Source organism: Salvelinus fontinalis, chromosome 21, assembly GCF_029448725.1.
Source record: "Salvelinus fontinalis isolate EN_2023a chromosome 21, ASM2944872v1, whole genome shotgun sequence".
In the NCBI taxonomy this organism is placed as follows: Eukaryota; Metazoa; Chordata; class Actinopteri; order Salmoniformes; family Salmonidae; genus Salvelinus; species Salvelinus fontinalis.
The window spans coordinates 32,014,964-32,033,675 of record NC_074685.1 but is presented as its reverse complement, the minus strand read 5'-3'; the positions used below and the strand labels follow the sequence as shown (position 1 = coordinate 32,033,675).

Sequence of the window (18,712 nt, the reverse complement as noted above, 5' to 3'; positions counted from 1 at the left end):
GTAAATTTTATGAGCATCGCCAACACAGTGAATGAGAACATGGTTTTCAAATGGATCTGCTGCTGGTGATTTGCTTGAATGTGCAATCCTAAAGGAGGCCTGTGATTGGTTATAATGTAAATGTCGATGTATAAAATAGGTCATATCATTAAAAGTACCACAGAGCCACTCTGGAAATTTGACATGTTTGAAGAGCATATTGTTCCAAACAATATGTCTAAAAATAAGCTAAATAAAAAAAGGGGACTTTTGAAATATTCATATTTTATGAATGTGAAAAAGTTTATTTCATAATATAGACATACTCCATATTTGAGAGCACACTCTAAGGAGTATAATGACAGCCTGATGGTGTCTGTATCATGTACGGTTCATAGGGTCTTACAGGAGGCATGTATAGGTCTACTTTCATCATGATTTTCTAAAAATTGGTTTGTGACAAATGTAAAAAGCATGTTAAACATCCTTCCTCCCAATAAGTTTCTACGTGAGAATTTCCAGAATAAATATTTCCAGGTTATGCTGGCATGGAAACTCCCTTTGTAAGAAATGGACATGGCGGCACGGTTAAAGGTGAAGACCCCTCTCTGTTGTCCCTACTAAACATGGAGTTCATGAGTAAATGGTTCAGCATGACAACAATAACAACAACCTCTTCCTCTGATGCAAATGCAACCACCCAGGGGGCTGATTCTCCTCCTTATAAATCCATTTAGAGATTGAGGGTGGGGGGGGGGGACTGGCACTGACTGCGCCCGTCTCATTCAATGACCGTCACAAAGGACCTTGCATGTCCCACGGCCCATGGATTGACCCAGAGAAAACAATACAAACAAAGCAGGCCAAACATACGGACTTATGGTATGTAGGCTATGCCTAACATACAGTAGGCCGGAGTAGTGTATGCCTTTATTAAGAAACCTGGTGCTTAGCCTGGATGTAAGACACATTTTTGGTTTTGTGCTGACACTCAAATGTAAAATTAGGAGTTTGTTTCATAAGCTAAGGCATTCAGGAGATCATGATCATTAAGGATTATTTCAGAACACATTTATGCAAGTAATCAATTCTTGCCAGACTTCCATAAAAGCATCAGGGGAAATCACTTGGCGAGGTGTTCTTCTCTCTGCAGTTGATTTTTCTCTCCTAATCTTTCATGTCTCTCTCCCACGGTGTGCTAAGGCGTTTGAGGGCAGTGTTCTTGCTAGGTCCTGATCAAACCATCTTTAATTATGTACCAACATAGACAGAACACAGTAGGAGGAAAGCCAAGCTCCTCTGCAAATGTGAGCAAAAGACAGCTAGATCCTTCTCCACATTGATTCAACTGGCATTACTTAGTACCCTATATGTGCCTCTGGTGAAACAGAGAGGTGACTAAACATTCTCCAAATTTCAAACTCTTCAACAACTGAGTTGAAATCCAAAATAAAGAACTTTATGAGTAGTGCAGCGGGTCACCTCAGCCCATCACTGTTTGAAGAAAGGACAATAAGACAGTGCCAAATGAACGTGCAACCTAGATGGACAGAGAGCTTTGTGAAGGAGTCTTTTTGCTAAAGACTTCTGTTCTGATGCGATGCCACACACGGTCCTACCAACCCCCTAAAACACATACAATAGCCTACACACACACTTTTCCAACCCATTCTTCACTTCGTAAACAAACATCAATCCTGAACGCATATGAAGCAGCCTCATTTATCCTGAAGTGTCCTCCCCTAGATCCATGACACCACTCCTTTCCTCCGTCAAAACATATACATCACCCTCCTAAACCGAACCAATCTATCCTGTCCTTAGACGTGGTTCACACAGAAGTCATCAGAATCACAATACTTGATGACCAACTAACCTTGTTTCCTGCTTACAAGCAAAAACTCAAACAGGAAGTAGCAGTGACGTGCTCAATACAGAAGTAGTCCGATTAAGCGGATGCTAAGCTACAGGACTGTTTCGCTAGAACAGACTGGAACATGTTCCTGGGTTTATCTGATAACATTGAGGAGTTTACCCCGTCAGTCTCCAGCTTCATTAATAAGTGCATCGACAACATTGTCCCCACAGTGACCGTACGTACATATCCCAACTAGAAGCCATGGATTACAGGCAACATACGAACTGAGCTAAAAGGCTAAAGCTGCCACTTTCAAAGAACGTGACACTAATAAGTTAATGAGAGCACCAGCTGTTCCGGACGACTGTGTGATCTCGCTCTCCGTAGCTGATGTGAGTAAGACCTTTAAAACAGTTAACATTCACAAGGCTGCGGGGCCAGATGGATTACCAGGATGTGTACTCAGAGCATGCCAGCGAAAATGTCAGTGAAGACAATTTCCATTTTCAACCTCTCGCTGACCCGGTCTGTAATACCTACATGTTTCAAGCAGACCACCATTGTCCCTGTGCCCAAGAACGCCAAGATAACCGGTCTAAATAACTTTTGCCCTGTAGCACTCACATACGTAGCCATGAAATACTTTGAAAGGCTGGTCATTGCTCACATCAAACACCATCGTCCCAGACACCCTGGACCAACTACACTGCTCAAAAAAATAAAGGGAACACTTAAACAACACAATGTAACTCCAAGTCAATCACACTTCTGTGAAATCAAACTGTCCACTTAGGAAGCAACACTGATTGACAATAAATTTCACATGCTGTTGTGCAAATGGAATAGACAAAAGGTGGAAATTATAGGCAATTAGCAAGACACCCCCAAAAAAGGAGTGATTCTGCAGGTGGTGACCACACACCACTTCTCAGTTCCTATGCTTCCTGGCTGATGTTTTGGTCACTTTTGAATGCTGGCGGTGCTTTCACTCTAGTGGTAGCATGAGACGGAGTCTACAACCCACACAAGTGGCTCAGGTAGTGCAGTTCATCCAGGATGGCACATCAATGCGAGCTGTGGCAAAAAGGTTTGCTGTGTCTGTCAGCGTAGTGTCCAGAGCATGGAGGCGCTACCAGGAGACAGGCCAGTACATCAGGAGACGTGGAGGAGACCTCCAAGTTTGACTTGGAGTTACATTGTGTTGTTTAAGTGTTCCCTTTATTTTGTTGAGCAGTGTACAATTCACATACCGACCCAACAGATGAAAATATTTTTCATGGGCCCTCAGATCCTCAAAAGGTTCTACAGCGGCACCATTGAGAGCATCTTGACTGGCTGCATAACCGCTTTGTATGGCAACTGCTTGGGATCCGACCACAAGGCGCTACAGAGGGTAGTGCGTATGGCCCAGTACATCACTGGGGCTGAGCTCCCTGCCATCTAGAACCTCTATACAAGGCGGTGTCAGAGGAAGGCCCTAAATATGGTCAAAGACTCCAGCCACCCAAGTCATTGACTGTTTTCTCTGCTACCGAACGGCAAGCGGCACCGATGCACCAAGTCTGGAACCAACAGGACTCTGAACAGCTTCTACCCCCAAGCTATAATACTACTAAATAGTTAACCAAATTGCAACTATTTCCATTGACCCCCCCCTTTGAACCAACTATTTGACTCATCACACACACTGCAGCTAATTATCAATCCTGTTTCCTACTCATTGTGTATTTATTCCTTGTGCTATTATCTTTATTATTTTTCTCTCTGCATTGTTGGGAAGAGCCAGTAAGTAAGCATTTTACTTTTAGTCTACACCTGTTGTTTACAAAAAGCATGTGACAAATTATGATTTGATAGGATAGTGTGGTGGTGTTCAGATAGAGTAGACTACATTACAGATATCTGCCTATAGATACTCTAAATTGTATACTGTTGATGAAATGTGACCATATTTAAAAATATATATTTTTGAGGCAGCCGTTTGAATTTAGTCTGTTCTGCTATGTCAAACGCTGCGGTGGTGAAACTTTCGTGAAGACTCTGATCGTAATGAACTCGTAATGAGCCCCCAGCATGTTTCGGAAGCCAAGTTCAATGACACTCAGCTGAGTGTTTACCTCTACACTCCTCTCATCCAATCCTTACCATCCCACTGTGAAACGAAAATAAACAAAAAAAAATGCTTCCTCGCTGGGCAGAAATAAGTTATTTCCTCATTCTCCTAGAAATATGGTTCCCGATTTTGATCAAATAGGACCTTATGTCTTTGATAATGGAACTGACATGATTTGCAGTATGTGCTGCATCATATGCCACAGTTCTATGATGACAGGTACAGTTCATCAGAATTCAAACACAAAGAAGCAGTTTGCTCAGCAAAAAAACGTTGGGATTCTGCAGTCAGACATCAGACAAAATAATAGGAGACATTAACATTACAAGGACAAAGTGCCACCATGATTTATACTGGGAAAGATACAATAGCCAGGACCTCATCTCCATGTCCCTTCTACTATCGATCAGACACAGACAGGGTAGTCAAAGCATTACCTACAGGTATTGGATATAAGCACATTAAAAGAGACAATGGGTGACATGTGCTGTAATACAGTCATTTTTGTTCAATCAGTGCTATTTAGAAGACTAACAATGTCGCCCATGGTTATCAAAAAAAGTGATGCCATTCCTCATTGTTGAGTACAAAAGGCAGGAGCAGTAATGACAGGGTATAATAAGCCTACATTCACTTAGTACTGGCTTTGACTACTAACTAACTGAGCCCTACTCTCGCTCACTCCCTGACTCTTTTCCCCCCTCCCCTTCTGATCACACTTCAAGCAAACCTAATGAAATTGCTTTATTATATTTTATTACCATCGGCCACTGCACTGGGTCAATTCAATCAGGCTTAGTGTTGGTCCTGCTTGCTTTGCAGATGGGCTGACAAGACACAAAGGAGTTATACAGGGAAGTTTATGATCTTGACAAGGAAACATTGAGAATCAGTCTTTACTCTAGTGTGTGTGTTTGTGTGTTCTCTCTCTCTCATGGCCATGGACTGACAGAATTGTGATAGGGGTAGTACCCTATGCTCTGTGTCAAATATGAAGAACATAAGAGAAGGAAAACTAATAGATAGATGCCTGAACTCTGATCTGAGTTATAACAGTGAGAAAAGGCAACAATACATTAGATACAGTAGTACTCCAACCAAATACTACTAATGTAAAGAAAAAGACATAAAACAAGCACCCAGACAGGGCTGGTGGTGCTGAGTTAGTGGAAGTACACCTGTAAGGGTGGCGGGAGGGATGAGTAAGGAAATAAGGGGGAGGAGAAGAAAATAACGTCAGAGGAAAAAGTTACATTACCAGTTTCCCCTTTGACCCTGATGAAGTAATGCTGTTGCGTAATGTCGGAAAATGTTTTAGAATCCCCTTAACTTTCTGATACTACCCGTATCCACGTCAGTTAACTAACCTACAACAACACTGATTAAACTCATGAGGATATAACACTAGCATAACCAGTGAGGTGGTGGTAAAAAATGTCATGGGTAAACTAGGGCTGACGGTCATGGAATCTTGGATGACGGTAATTTCGACGGACATGTTTTCCTTCTCCTCTGCTTCTGACTGCATGTGCTGCCATAGATTTTATTTCTGTGTGATGCTGCTGCACCTTGCTTGTAACGCACAGCGTTGAGATTGCCTGCAATGACAACATGCTCAGTCAGTTGATGCTGTGACACACCGCCCCAGACCATGACAGACCCTCCACTTCCAAAATCGATCCCACTCCAGAGTACAGGCCTCGGTGTAACGCTCATTCTGTCGACGATAAACGCGAATCCGACCATCACCCCTGGTAAGACAAAACCGCGACTCGCCAGTGAAGAGCACTTTTTGCCAGTCCTGTCCAGCGACGGTGGGTTTGTGCCCATAGGCGACGTTGTTGCCGGTGATGTCTGGTGAGGACAGGCCTACAAGCCCTCAGTCCAGCCTCTCTCAGCCTATTGCGGACAGTCTGAGCACTGATGGAGGGATTGTGCGTTCCTGGTGTAACTCGGGCAGTTGTTGTTGCCATCCTGTACCTGTCCCACAGGTGTGACGTACCAATCCTGTGCAGGTGTTGTTACACGTGGTCTGCCACTGCGAGGATGATCAGCTGTCCATCCTGTCTCCCTGTAGCTCTGTCTTAGGGATCTCACAGTACGGACATTGCAATTTATTGCCCTGGCCACATCTGCAGTCCTCATGCCTCCTTGCGGCATGCCTAAGGCACATTCATGCAGATGAGCAGGGAACTTGGGCATCTTTCTTTTGGTGTTTTTCAGAGTCAGTAGAAAGTCCTCTTCAGTGTCCTAAGTTTTCACAACTGTGACCTTAATTTCCTACCGTTTGTAAGCTGTTAGTTTCTTAACGACCGTTCCACAGGTGCATGTTCATTAATTGTTTATGATTCATTGAACAAGCATGGGAAACAGTGTTTAAACCCTTTACAATGAAGATCTATGAAGTTATTTGGATTTGTACTAATTATCTTTGAAAGACAGGGTCCTGAAAAAGGGACATTTCTTTTTTTTGCTGAGTTTGTGTGCTCCTTTGCTACAAGTACTGAAAACAATGAAACACTATGAAAAATCTGGGAAACCAGGCTGGGTATTCATAGCTGACTTTGAAAAGGCTTTTGATAAAGTACGACTGGAATTAATTTCAGGGGAATCTCTTATACAATGGGTTAAAGTTATTTATAGTCACCCTAGGTGTAAAATAGTAAATAATGTCTACTTCTGAGAAAGTATTAAACTGTCGAGAGGAGTAAAATAAGGTTATCCACTATCAGCATATCTATTTATTATGGTCATCGAACTGTTAGCTATTGAAATCAGATCCAACAAAAACATCAAGGTGCTAAAATCCAGGGCTTAACAACAAAAGGTGTTATTGTACGCTGATGATTCATGTTCTTTTAAATCCACAATTTGGATCCCACCACAGCCTCATAGAAGATCTAGATACTTGTTCTAACCTCTCTGGATCACAACCAAATAATGATAAGTGTACTATATTACGTACTGGATCACTTAAAACTACAACCATATTGTTAAACATAATCGCAATGATTAAAAAATGTAATCAAATAATATATTTAATAATATATTTTTTCTTCAATCTCCATTGTCCTTTTTGTGAACTATTAATGGGTTTTACAACAGTTGGTGAAAAGTTATCCTCTTCTTATCTATAGAATAAATTGGTGAGGAGTCGTGAGGAGAGAAAACGAGGTTAACCTGAAGAGACTACTCTCGGGTTTCAGTAAAAGCCCCTTTATAAACTGCTGAAGTAAATACACACAGGTAAGATGCAAACCCTGAGAATGGAGCCAGCTACTGTACAGGTGTTCCATCCTTCCGCTCCAGTGCTGCTATTGCCCCGCCCTGCTAGGATGTGCGTGTCAGCACAAGGACTATTATTACCTCGTCAGGTGAAACCTGCTGCCTGGGTGTTGCCAATAGGAAGTCACGTCCATAATCCCTTCCTCCAGGAACTTTGACCTGTCTGTTTATCGTAAAAAGAGAGCGCTAATTACACCTGCTCTAAAGACAGAAGCAAGGAGAAACGTTTAGGCGTTAGGGGAAAATGCTGAGAATGTCAGCTAGCATGATCATGAGGCAGGCAGGTGGAATAAAAGGTTTTCCTGGAGTGCTTTGTTGTACAAAGGACATGACACATTTTCCTAAGCAACAGACTAGCTCCAGATAATTATCTAGAGATAAGCTTGATGATGCAAAAGATGTGGTGTTAAAAACATGTCACCCTTTTCAGTAGAATTCGACCACAAAACGAAATGCTAATCACTTTGGGCCCTATTCAGACTTGAGTTGACTTAACATGGACTTATGTCAAACAATGTTAAGTCTACTTACAGTATCGCAAGTCAGAATCGGGACGTTTTAGAATAGCCTACATAGGACATTGAGGCTATATGCAACTAGTATCTCCCTGACAGACATTTGTGGGCTGACAAGCGACTCTACTGTGAAGCTTCTGAGTAATGTTACAGTTACAAGCCCTATGAGGGACAATATATCCCTAGGGAGAGGAACACACTGACACACACGTGGCTTTAAGCTCAATTCCCTGAAGAACCAAGGTTGTTGTTTACCAGCTTCTCTATGTGCTGTACTCCTGAGAATCACAGCAACTTCCTGCTTCATGGTACAATTTTCTTCCTCTGTTGTGTGCCTTACATTTTTACAGGTAACTTCCCTTCAGCTACGATACAGTAGGACCGAAACACAGACCCTCTTACATACAGTAGCCAAGCATATACTTCCGGAGTTTAGGACACTGGGGTCTGGAGTAAAGAAATGTCTGTTTAGGAAAGAACTGTATGGAAAGAACTTTTAGAATAGCCTGCAAGATAACTTATGTTGGCACTGAAAGTGGCTCACTGACAGCACCCTATTACCTGTTAATGAAAGGAAAGTACTGCACTGGCATGTCTAAGAAACAATGTATAGAGTAGAATTACAGCATCGTCTAATACCTTTTGACATCTTGCAATGGAGATGTTTAACATTAGCTGAATGATGCCATTTAGCAACAAGCACTTGTCAATACTGCTACATTAAGTGGGAGGTGAGAGTTCAAACAATTCAAATATTGCAATGATAAATGGGAAAAACATAGGCCTACCAATAGGCTGGGACACAAGCATATTAGAAATAAGTGAATTGTCCTCTCGCTATCATTGCCTCAAGTTAAAGAAAAGGTCAAGACAGCGTAACATTCCTCTGAGGCCCACATTAACACATACAGTTGAAGTCGGAAGTTTACATACACTTAGGTTGGAGTCATTAAAACTCATTATTCAACCACTCCAAAAAATTATTGTTAACAAACTATAGTTTTGGCAAGTCGGTTAGGACATCTACTTTGAGCATGACACAAGTCATTTTTCCAACAATTGTTTACAGACAGATTATTTCACTGTATCACAATTCCAGTGGTTCAGAAGTTTACATACAGACTGTGCCTTTAAACAGCTTGGAAAATTCCAGAAAATTATGTAATGGCTTTAGAAGCTTCTGTTAGGCTAATTGACATTGTTTGAGTAAATTGGAGGTGTACCTGTGGATGTATTTCAAGGCCTACCTTCAAACTCAGTGCCTCTTTGCTTGACATCATGGGGAAATCAAAAGAAATCAGCCAAGACCTCAAAAAAATAATTGTAGACCTCCACAAGTCTGGTTCATCCTTGAGAGCAACTTCACAAAATAGATGGCATCATAAGGCAGGAAAATGATGTGGATACATTGAAGCAACATCTCAAGACATCAGTCAGGAAGTTAAAAGTTGGTCGCAAATGGGTCTTCCAAATGGACAATGACCCCAAGCAAAGTTGTGGCAAAATGGCTTAAGGACAACAAAGTCAAGGTATTGGAGTGGCCATCACAAAGCCCTGACCTCAATCCTATAGAAAATTTGTTGGCAGAATTAAAAAAGCGTGTGCGAGGAAGGAGGCCTACAAACCTGACTCAGTTACACCAGCTCTGTCAGGAGGACTGGGCCAAAATTCACCCAACTTATTGTGGGAAGCTTGTGGAAGGCTACCCAAAACGTTTGACCCAAGTTAAACAATTTAAAGGCAATGCTACCAAATACTAATTGAGAGTATCTAAACTTCTGACCCACTGGGAATGTGATGAAAGAAATAAAAGCTGAAATAAATAATTCTCTCTACTATTATTCTGACATTTCACACTTTTAAAATAAAGTGGTGAACCTAACTGACCTAAGACAGCGAATTTTTAAAAACTGAGTTCAAATGTATTTGGCTAAGGTGTATGTAAACTTCCGACTTCAACTGTAGGCATTTGTCGTGGATTTGGGAATCCACTGAAACCTCTGAAGAGGGCAGGTTTAGGCTAATTCACTCCAAGGCACCCCCTAGCCCAAACTGTAGGGGGCTAGTGTCGACTCCAAATAATCGCACTCTAAAAGGCCCACAGCTTTACTAAACACAAAGAAACAACATTCCACCAGCAAACCAAACACACAGAGGGTAGGCCTAATTACTATAGGTCTGCAATGACATCACAACATCTACAGGTTATGTACATAATGCAAGGCAGATAGACGACACATGCTGAATCTGTGTTTTGACTTCAACATAGTAAGCTAAAAAAGAATCTGTGTGCCAACTGGTACAGCCGTTGATCACAAAACAGATGGAATCGTAGGATTTGTCTTTATTCTGGATTACTGGGCTTCATGGTGGGGTGGGGGGGGGGGGGGGATACAGAGAGTGTGAGTGGGATGGACCAGGAGGATAACAGCTTATTAACTGACGAGTGCAATTTGAGGACTGTTACTGTACTGCAATCCAGTATCAAAACTAAATCTAAAAGCTAAATGGATTCCTAATCAGAAGACTTTGAACTGGCCCAGCGAGACAGAATTATGGCATGAAGAATCTTCTGATACAATATAATTCACAGACTGGGTAGAATATTTCATAGAGATGTCACACAATGCAAGGTAAAAGGTCATGGATGAAAGCACCGAGCAGGAATGACTAGAGAGGAAATATGACAGATGACAATGCCTACAGGTGTGTCTTTAGTGTTTTACAATGATGTCACAGTCCTATTTTTTACTAACTATACACAAAGGAAAACATTAAGAAAAAGGTTTGACATCCGTCAGACTAAGTTAATTATTCACGGGACAAAGTTTGACTGGTCTGTCCCTGAGTAAACAAAAGAGAGACAGAGGGAAGTAACTAGTAAATAAATAGAACAATATGTTTGGACAGAGAACTGTAACAGCCATTCACTCAACAAGTCAAAAGTTGAGTAAAGGGAACACCTAAACTAAATCCAAGAGTTCTAAAGTAAACAACAATGCAGCTATTTTTGTCATTTCTGCAGAGGAATGCGAAACTAGATTTGGAGTCATGGAGGATTAGTGACAAATAATGTGTGTAACCTGATTCTGTTCTCTATCCAATTACACCTGCAATGTATGACTCTGCACTTCAAAGACATCGCTTTCTCAATAGTTTGGCTAGGTTTCTTCTAGCCCAATTATGGACTAAAGTAGCCCAACGTTACTCCTTATAGTCCAAGGACCTTACATGTTCTGTTTAAAGGTGAATTGGCTCTGGCTGCCAAAACAGCCAAATACTCCATTTAAACGTGAATCGATATCAGTACGGTTCTTGAAACATATATCCCTCTACTTTCATATCACATCAAAATTATTTCACAAATGCAAAACACTAACTGTACAATGTTTTAACCGGTTTTAACACAGTTGCAGCCGACAGTATTTCTCAGTGACACCACGTTTGTGGCGTCTGTCTTCCGTTTGCACACAGGTGTTCAGAGACGCAGATAGCTAATTAGCACAGGTAGTCTTACGTCTGTTATATGTAAACAACCACTGTAACATGGAAATATGGCCATGTGGGAACCCTAACCCTATTAAAAAGGTATGAAATAATTAAACATTTTGTTTTTGAAAATGATTTCTCGCTGATATGAAAGACACGTTCCTTATGTTTCCAAAACTGTGCCGCAAGCGATGAGTGTTACTGTTTAGAGCAAGCATCAGGGCTTTTAAAAAACTCCCCCGGCCAGAAGACACTATCGTCACTAGGCGCTGAAGGCAGTTAGTGTCTTTCATTGGGCTAGTTTTCTTCCTGAAATGAGTCATTCCAGTGGTGTACACAAATCTTCGAGGTTAATCAACACATAGGCCTACACCACAAGAAACTATAATATTTCATAACAATTGGAACAAAATACAAAGTATAAATTCAAAGTACTAATTTTACACAACAATCTATGTCAGAGAGTAGGCCAGTAACCCATCAATTGTCTGTAATGTGTGTAATGGTGTCAGCTCAAGTTATTGTTGCATGTTCATTCAACTGTGGGCCCCCAGTATTGGAAAATAGGCTAGTGGCAAGGCCCCCAAAATGTTTTACATACCCCTACCAAAGGTATAACAAAACAACCACATTTTTCCATATCTCTAAAGGTCTCCTATATATGAAAAGGATGGTTGTATACAAATATTTTATATCAAAGTGGTTAAATTGATAGATGTTGTGACATCCCCTTAACTCAATCAGTACAGAATAATCCCTGGCTGGAGGGGGAGTGGGCCACATAAGCTCATGTAACCCAATACTACAAACTCTGATATTGCTCGAATTTGGAATAGAAGGAGACAATTATCTGCCCTACATACCGAAACAAACAACATTAGCATATGTTAAAGCATCTTGTAAATGTAGACCTGTAAACACACAGATACAATAGACGGCAATATCAACTACGAATATTTATGATGAACTTCATGTTTTGGTAGCTGTTCATTAGAAAACTTTCCAAGTCAAATTTGTTCTCATTCAATGCCGTCTGGTCCTGCCTGAAAGAAATACATACAGTTACACATTCTTTGATGTTGTGGCTATTGTAATTGGCTCTAAGGAAAACAACAAACACCAATATAAAACAACTTTTGGGGTCCAAGGTTTCTTAAAGGATTGCAATTAGGTCAAAGGGGCAATCACAGATTATCTTTATATTTTGCCTCAAATCCTAAATCTAATTATGGCTGCCATACTAACATTTGATCACGGTTAAGTCACCTGCAAATATGAATTTTGTAAATGAGAGGCATTTATTCACAATTGTGTACAACCCTCATGCCTAATTGTGAATCAACTATATTCGGATTCCAATATGGCCAACATGATTACCCTCAAACACCTTAGCCTGCATATAAATAGCCCTTGTTAATTTTGTTATTCTGTCTTTGAAATGGTTTCCTAGGGCTCTTGGTATATCAAGGACAATGGGTGGCATTGTCATGCCTCTGTTGTGTTTGAATAGCCACAATGTGTGTTCATGTTTTAATCTCATTCATATCAACAAGGGGCAATACCTTCAAATATAATAACAAGCCTTCACAACACACAGTATCGTAACCAAGTAACAGGAAAGCAATCGTAATAAAACAGTCAGCTACTCTAGTAGTGTATACACTACCATTCAAAAGTTTGGGGTCACTTAGAAATGTCCTTGTTGTCCTCATTTTTTGTCCATTAAAATAACATCAAATTGATCAGAAATACAGTGTAGACATTGTTAATGTTGTAAATGACTATTGTAATTGACTATTGTAATTGGAAACGGCTGATTTTTGGGGGAATATCTACATAGGCGTACAGAGGCCCATTATCAGCAACCATCACTCCTGTGTTCCAATGGCACGTTGTGTTTGCTAATCCAAGTTTATCATTTTAAAAGGCTAATTGATCATTAGAAAATGCACAGCTGAAAACTGTTGTCCTGATTAAAGAAGCAATAAAACTGGCCTTTAGACAAGTTGAGTATCTGGAGCATCAGCATTTGTTGGTTCGATTACAGGCTCAAAATGTCTAGAAACAAACGACTTTCTTCTGAAACTCGTCAGGCTATTCTTGTTCTGAGAAATTATGGCTATTCCATGCAAGAAATGGCCAAGAAACTGAAGATCTCGTACAATGATGTGTACTACCCTCTTCTCAGAACAGCGCAAACTGTCTAACCAGAATAGAAAGAGGAGTGGGAGGCCCCGGTGCACAACTGAGCAAGAGGACAAGTACATTAGAGTGTCTACTTTGAGAAACAGACGCCTCACAAACCCTCAACTGACAGCTTCATTAAATAGTACCCGCAAAACAACCGTCTCAACGTCAACAGTGAAGAGGGGACTCCGGGATACTGGTCTTCTAGGCAGAGTTCCTCTGTCCAGTGTCTGTTCTTTTACCCATCAATCTTTTTATTGGCCAGTCTGAGATATGGCTTTTTCTTTGCAACTCTGCCTAGAAGGCCAGCATCCCGGAGTTGCATTGACTACGGTAACTGGAATTTTATCCCAGCATGAATGTTGCTGGGGATACACCAGTAGTGGAATGGTTGGTTGTCTGGATGTGAAGGACAGTCTGTGAAAGGGCTGTCAAAACAGACTTGCATTTAGATCTTTCCAATGCATAATTGGCCTGTGGGTGTTTTTTTTTTTTTTATATATGTTGAATGTGGCAAAATGTCCTGCAGGTCACGTCCTATATATTTCTTTATATTCCTTTGGAAGTCAGGTAGGATGATAATTTCGCCAATATTATCTGTGGGTGGTTGGCATTGATTAGCGACTGGGGCACAACAAGCAGGAGATGTAGAATGACAGAACCTGTGAGGGTGACTTCAATTTAGAGGTTAGTTAGAGTGTAGCTATTTTTTTTATTTAACCTTTATTTAACTAGGCAAGTCAGTTAAGAACAAATTCTTATTTACAATGACGGCCTACCCCAGGCAGACCTGGACGATAATGGGCCAATTGTGCGCCGCCCTATGGCACTCCCAATCACGGCCGGATGTGATACAGCATGGATTCGAACCAGGTACTGCAGTGACGCCTCTTGCACTGAGATGCCGTGGCTTAGACCGCTGCACCACATAGACTATGACTAAGAAGTGTTGGTTGTGAGGGACATAGCACAGCTCCACACACATATACATTTGAAGACGATACCTGGGATTTGATGGACAGTAAAAGGGTTGCAGAGGAGATGGAACAGACTAAGCATGACGCACAAAGACCGCTCTCAGTCAATACCCAGCCACCATAAACGATGACATACAGCAAGTTTTACCATCCTAAGGTTCCTCATTTGCCATAAATGACTACTGTCATCATAGGGATGTTGGGATTTTCCCAGACCAAAGCATGAGTCACATCAGCAGAAAAGGCCATTCTTCACAAGTGAGTCCAGTTCAGGTATCACATGGCTTGGCCAGCCATGGTTGGTAGCCAAATACAGTACGTACATATGAGGACAATGCACGCCAGCAATGTCCAGATGGCATTTTTGCTGTTGAATGGCCTCCTGACATGTGGCAGTCCAGTTCCATGGTGTGTCTGTCTCTAGTAACTACATGAGGGAAGGACTGATAATGGATTGGGCCTATCAAGGACAGTTCTGGGAGATCCAGGATGGCATGTGAAGGCCCAATAAGTTGATGGCATTTCTTGTCAATGAGTGTCAGGTTGTGTTGGTTCATTGTAGTGAACACCTGCCTTATGAGCTTGTTTATGTGTGGTTGCATCCTCCCCATACACCATAACTGTCACCAAGTCAAGATATACAGCAAGTCCAAGGCAGATAGCCAGCATGGTGGACATGAAAGTCTGGAAGAAGCAATGTGCCAGCTCAACCCAAACAGGATAAGAGTGCACCAGAACATCCCAATAAACATCAGAAATGCAGTGAGCCAGCAAAAGGTCATGTTAGATTCAGGCAGACATATTAGACTAGCAATGAATCAAAGCTCACTTCTAAATGATAAGGAGGTGATTTAAGAGCCCAATCCTGGAGGTGCAAGTTATACCACAGTGGGGGCAAGTTGTAGAGCTAGGGAGACGGTGTCAGAGTCCAGGGTTAGATTATCTGTCCTGTTGTTGGAGCCTCCCAGTCGCCTCATTGATCCTCAGAGGCTTGTGACTTGGAATAACTACTTGGTGTTGCCATGCCAAGCAGTCTGCTGCCTTTTTATATATCCAGACAAAGGTGTTTGAGTGTATTCATGAATTCCTAGCCTAGTTGAAGTACACAAAATGATCTTGAGTACAGGTCATAAGTACAGTACACAAATCTGACATTTCTCATTTAAAACGTGTACAAATACAGGTAATTAAACCACCATTTAATTGCAATGTGGCAACCATATTGGATTTGGAGTCAAATCTAGGGGGGAGGGGCCTAATGTAATTGCAAGAGTAGGGGCTAAACAGGAGCATTTGGCTGGAAAAAAACATGACAGTCTTTAGTGTCTGAGCCCACTTGCCTTAGAGCTGATTACAGTAGGCACAACATTAAAATAAAACATTTAACTGTATGCATTTTTGTCAAGCAGGACCAAGTGAAGTTAAACTATTAATTATTATGATGAATGTTATATTTTCAAGCTAGGTCTAAATTTCCAAAGGGAAGTAAGATATGCTAATGTTATTTGTTTGTGTATGTAGGGTAGACAACTGACCACTTGTATTACAACATTTCAGCAATACCAGAGCTTTCCATTTTGGGTTACATGAGTTTGTGGCCCATGTCCCTCCTGTCAGGCATTATTCTGCACTTTTTGAGTTTAGGGGGTGTTTTCCTTAGAGCAAATTACAATAGCCACAACATCAAAAAACATGTGTAGATGTATGTTTTTTTCCCAGGCAGGACCAGACACCACTGAATGAGAGCAAATTTGACTTGGCAATGTTTCTATTGATATTTACACCTATTTTATCTCTGTGTTTACAGGTCTATACTTCCAAAAAGCTTTACTTAAGATATCCTAATGCTGTTTGTTTGGTTATGTAGGGCATTCAATTTACTACTTTTATTCCACAATTTGGGTTGAGTTTGTGGCCCAGCCCCAAATCCATCAGCCAAGCATTATTCTGCACTGTTTGAGTTAAGGTGGTGTGTCACAATATCTATCAATTTAAACAGTTCTCCAGTAAAATATGTTTGTACAACCATCCATTTCGTATATGAGAGACCTTCGAGATAAGGGGGGGGGGAATGGTTGTGCTTTGTTATACCTCGGGTAGGGGTATATTAGCCCTTTTTGAGGATTGGGCACAAGCTTGTGTTACTGCATAAAGCATGTTCCCATCAGAAATAGAATATTCAATCAATCCATGATTAAAACGCCTCTTTTGACCCTCTTCACAAAGCAGCTTCAGTATAAATTGTTTGCAATTATCTATCCCGTGTTCAAAACTCACTGCCGCCTGGGAGATACTGTACAATCAGATTATGAACGCTTTGACTCACTTTCCTTTAATAAGATAATGTCAGTTATTTTATCTTAAGACTAGTCAGTATTGAAAATGTATGATTTTACTATTATGGACACAACTAGGTCCAGCAGTAGCCCACAAGGCTAGAAGACAACAGTAAACTACAACCGAACACCGATACCAGACCGAAACTAAACTTGCTCGTGCACCTGTCAAACAAGCTGCAATGACATCCGAGCAAGCAGAACTGGGATGGCTGGCGCTCGATTTCTTCCTGAACACTTGTCATTATGCCTGCATTAAAATACATGACATACAAGCAGGAAACTGGCTACAATGGCGAATTCTACAATTACACCCTCTATAGATGTGGTGGCCCAAAGAGGTTGCCACAATAATTATGCAGTTATGCAACACGAAATGGACCTGGACAGGAGAAAGAAGTGTATATAAAGAATCAATTACTGTACAAAGCACTCACCTTTGAATATAACTCGTTTACGGACATGGTCCAACACTATCAACGAAAACTGAAAAGTAACTGCTGCGTTTTATAAATGACAATATCTCATGATTGTTGATAATCCCATAAAGTTTTTTCATCTAATTAGAAGTTTATTTCGTCGTCATATTCCCGAGTGTCGTCGTCCAGAGTTGAGTTAAATATGTTAGCCACTTCCGACCCCTTTCCTGGTCACGAACCGCAGGTGTCTTCACGTGGATGAGTTGCGTAACAACTCAGTTTTGCTTGATCCCCCTTAAATTACTCAATAATGAAAAACGCCAACGAATGACGACTGGATATGGGTAGCCAGCCCCAGTAGGTTATAAGTGCAAATACATAAACTATAAATAGTTTATCAATAGCTTCCCTTTAGATCCTCCCCGTCGTATCCATGGACTCAAGTCATGTTGACTGGCAATGGCTCAGGCTGTACCGGAGTACCGCACGAGACCCCATCTGGCTCATCAGCGCACTACAATTTATTCCACGCTCTAGATTAGAACGAACATTAACAGTGGGGATGTTATGGTGGACTGTGGAGGGGCAGATCAAATTATGGGTTTAGGTCATAATGTTACACTGAAAACTTCTAATATAGGCCTATATGTATGGCTATTATATGATTTATCTTGACACATTTCGGGAGTCTTAATGAAATTAACGCAACTTTTTGCTCCATCCCACAAAATCATTCTGAATAGCAAAGGTATGGATAATCAATTACTATGATTTCCTGAACTCAGTGGACCTAGTATCTTAGTTCTAGGCAAGCATTAACACGTCAGTGTTATCTTTGATTGTAGTAGTACAATCTGTGACTGGAACTAGCCTGGTACCTGAAGCATATAAAGATGTCATGCTTAAAATTAGAAGTTTTATGTCCATGACAGCTGCAAGGTTACAATATTTGGGGAAATTAGACTTTATAAAACACAGCATCATTTATACATCCTGTTCCGCATTTCGTCGCACTATGATCAACAATATCACAAAATACAACTTGCACTGTAGGTCTACGGCAGTAGTATGTTACCTTGCAGTAGAGTTCATAGTCAATCTTCCCCTCTTGTCTCTTCATTATGGTGTTATGTTCCTTCACTTGCCTTTTCATTATGACGTTATGTTCCTTCACTTGCCTTTTCATTATGGCGTTATAGTCCTTAGATATTGTATGTAGTAGACGATTCTGCTAGAGTATTCAGAGGTAGCTGTGATTATTCCACGATCCAGATCATACTGTCCTCAAGTCATTATTGTCAGCAGGCTATTTAGAAAGAAGAAAAAATCCATTCCAATATCATGCCATGACTACACTCCCAAACCACTCCTTCTGCAGGTATGGGGTGTTGATTGACTTCACCTACCAGGCTGCTATATGGAATCTGAAAAGTATGCAGGCACAGTCAAAATACATTCCACCCATTACAATCATTATTTTTTTTTTACAAAAATTAAAGCCCTGCCTTATTTCAGCTCACTGGTCACCATAGTAGCACCCACTCGTAGGACGCG

At 41.0% G+C, this 18,712-nt stretch overlaps 1 protein-coding gene across 4 annotated transcripts in view; it reads right to left on the bottom strand.

The window, feature by feature from the left end:
- myo5b (myosin VB) overlaps positions 1-18,507 on the bottom strand; it is a 77,699-nt gene extending 59,192 nt beyond the window's left edge. The window contains exon 1 of one of the 4 annotated variants that reach the window (XM_055874807.1): positions 18,234-18,507. In XM_055874807.1, coding sequence (XP_055730782.1) covers positions 18,234-18,344 — 111 coding nt within the window. In that variant the 5' untranslated portion in view covers positions 18,345-18,507. Of the gene's footprint in view, positions 1-17,176; positions 17,643-18,233 lie in introns of those variants that run through there. The other 3 variants (XM_055874808.1, XM_055874805.1, XM_055874806.1) reach the window with 3 other exon arrangements.
- Positions 18,508-18,712: the final 205 nt, after the last annotated feature.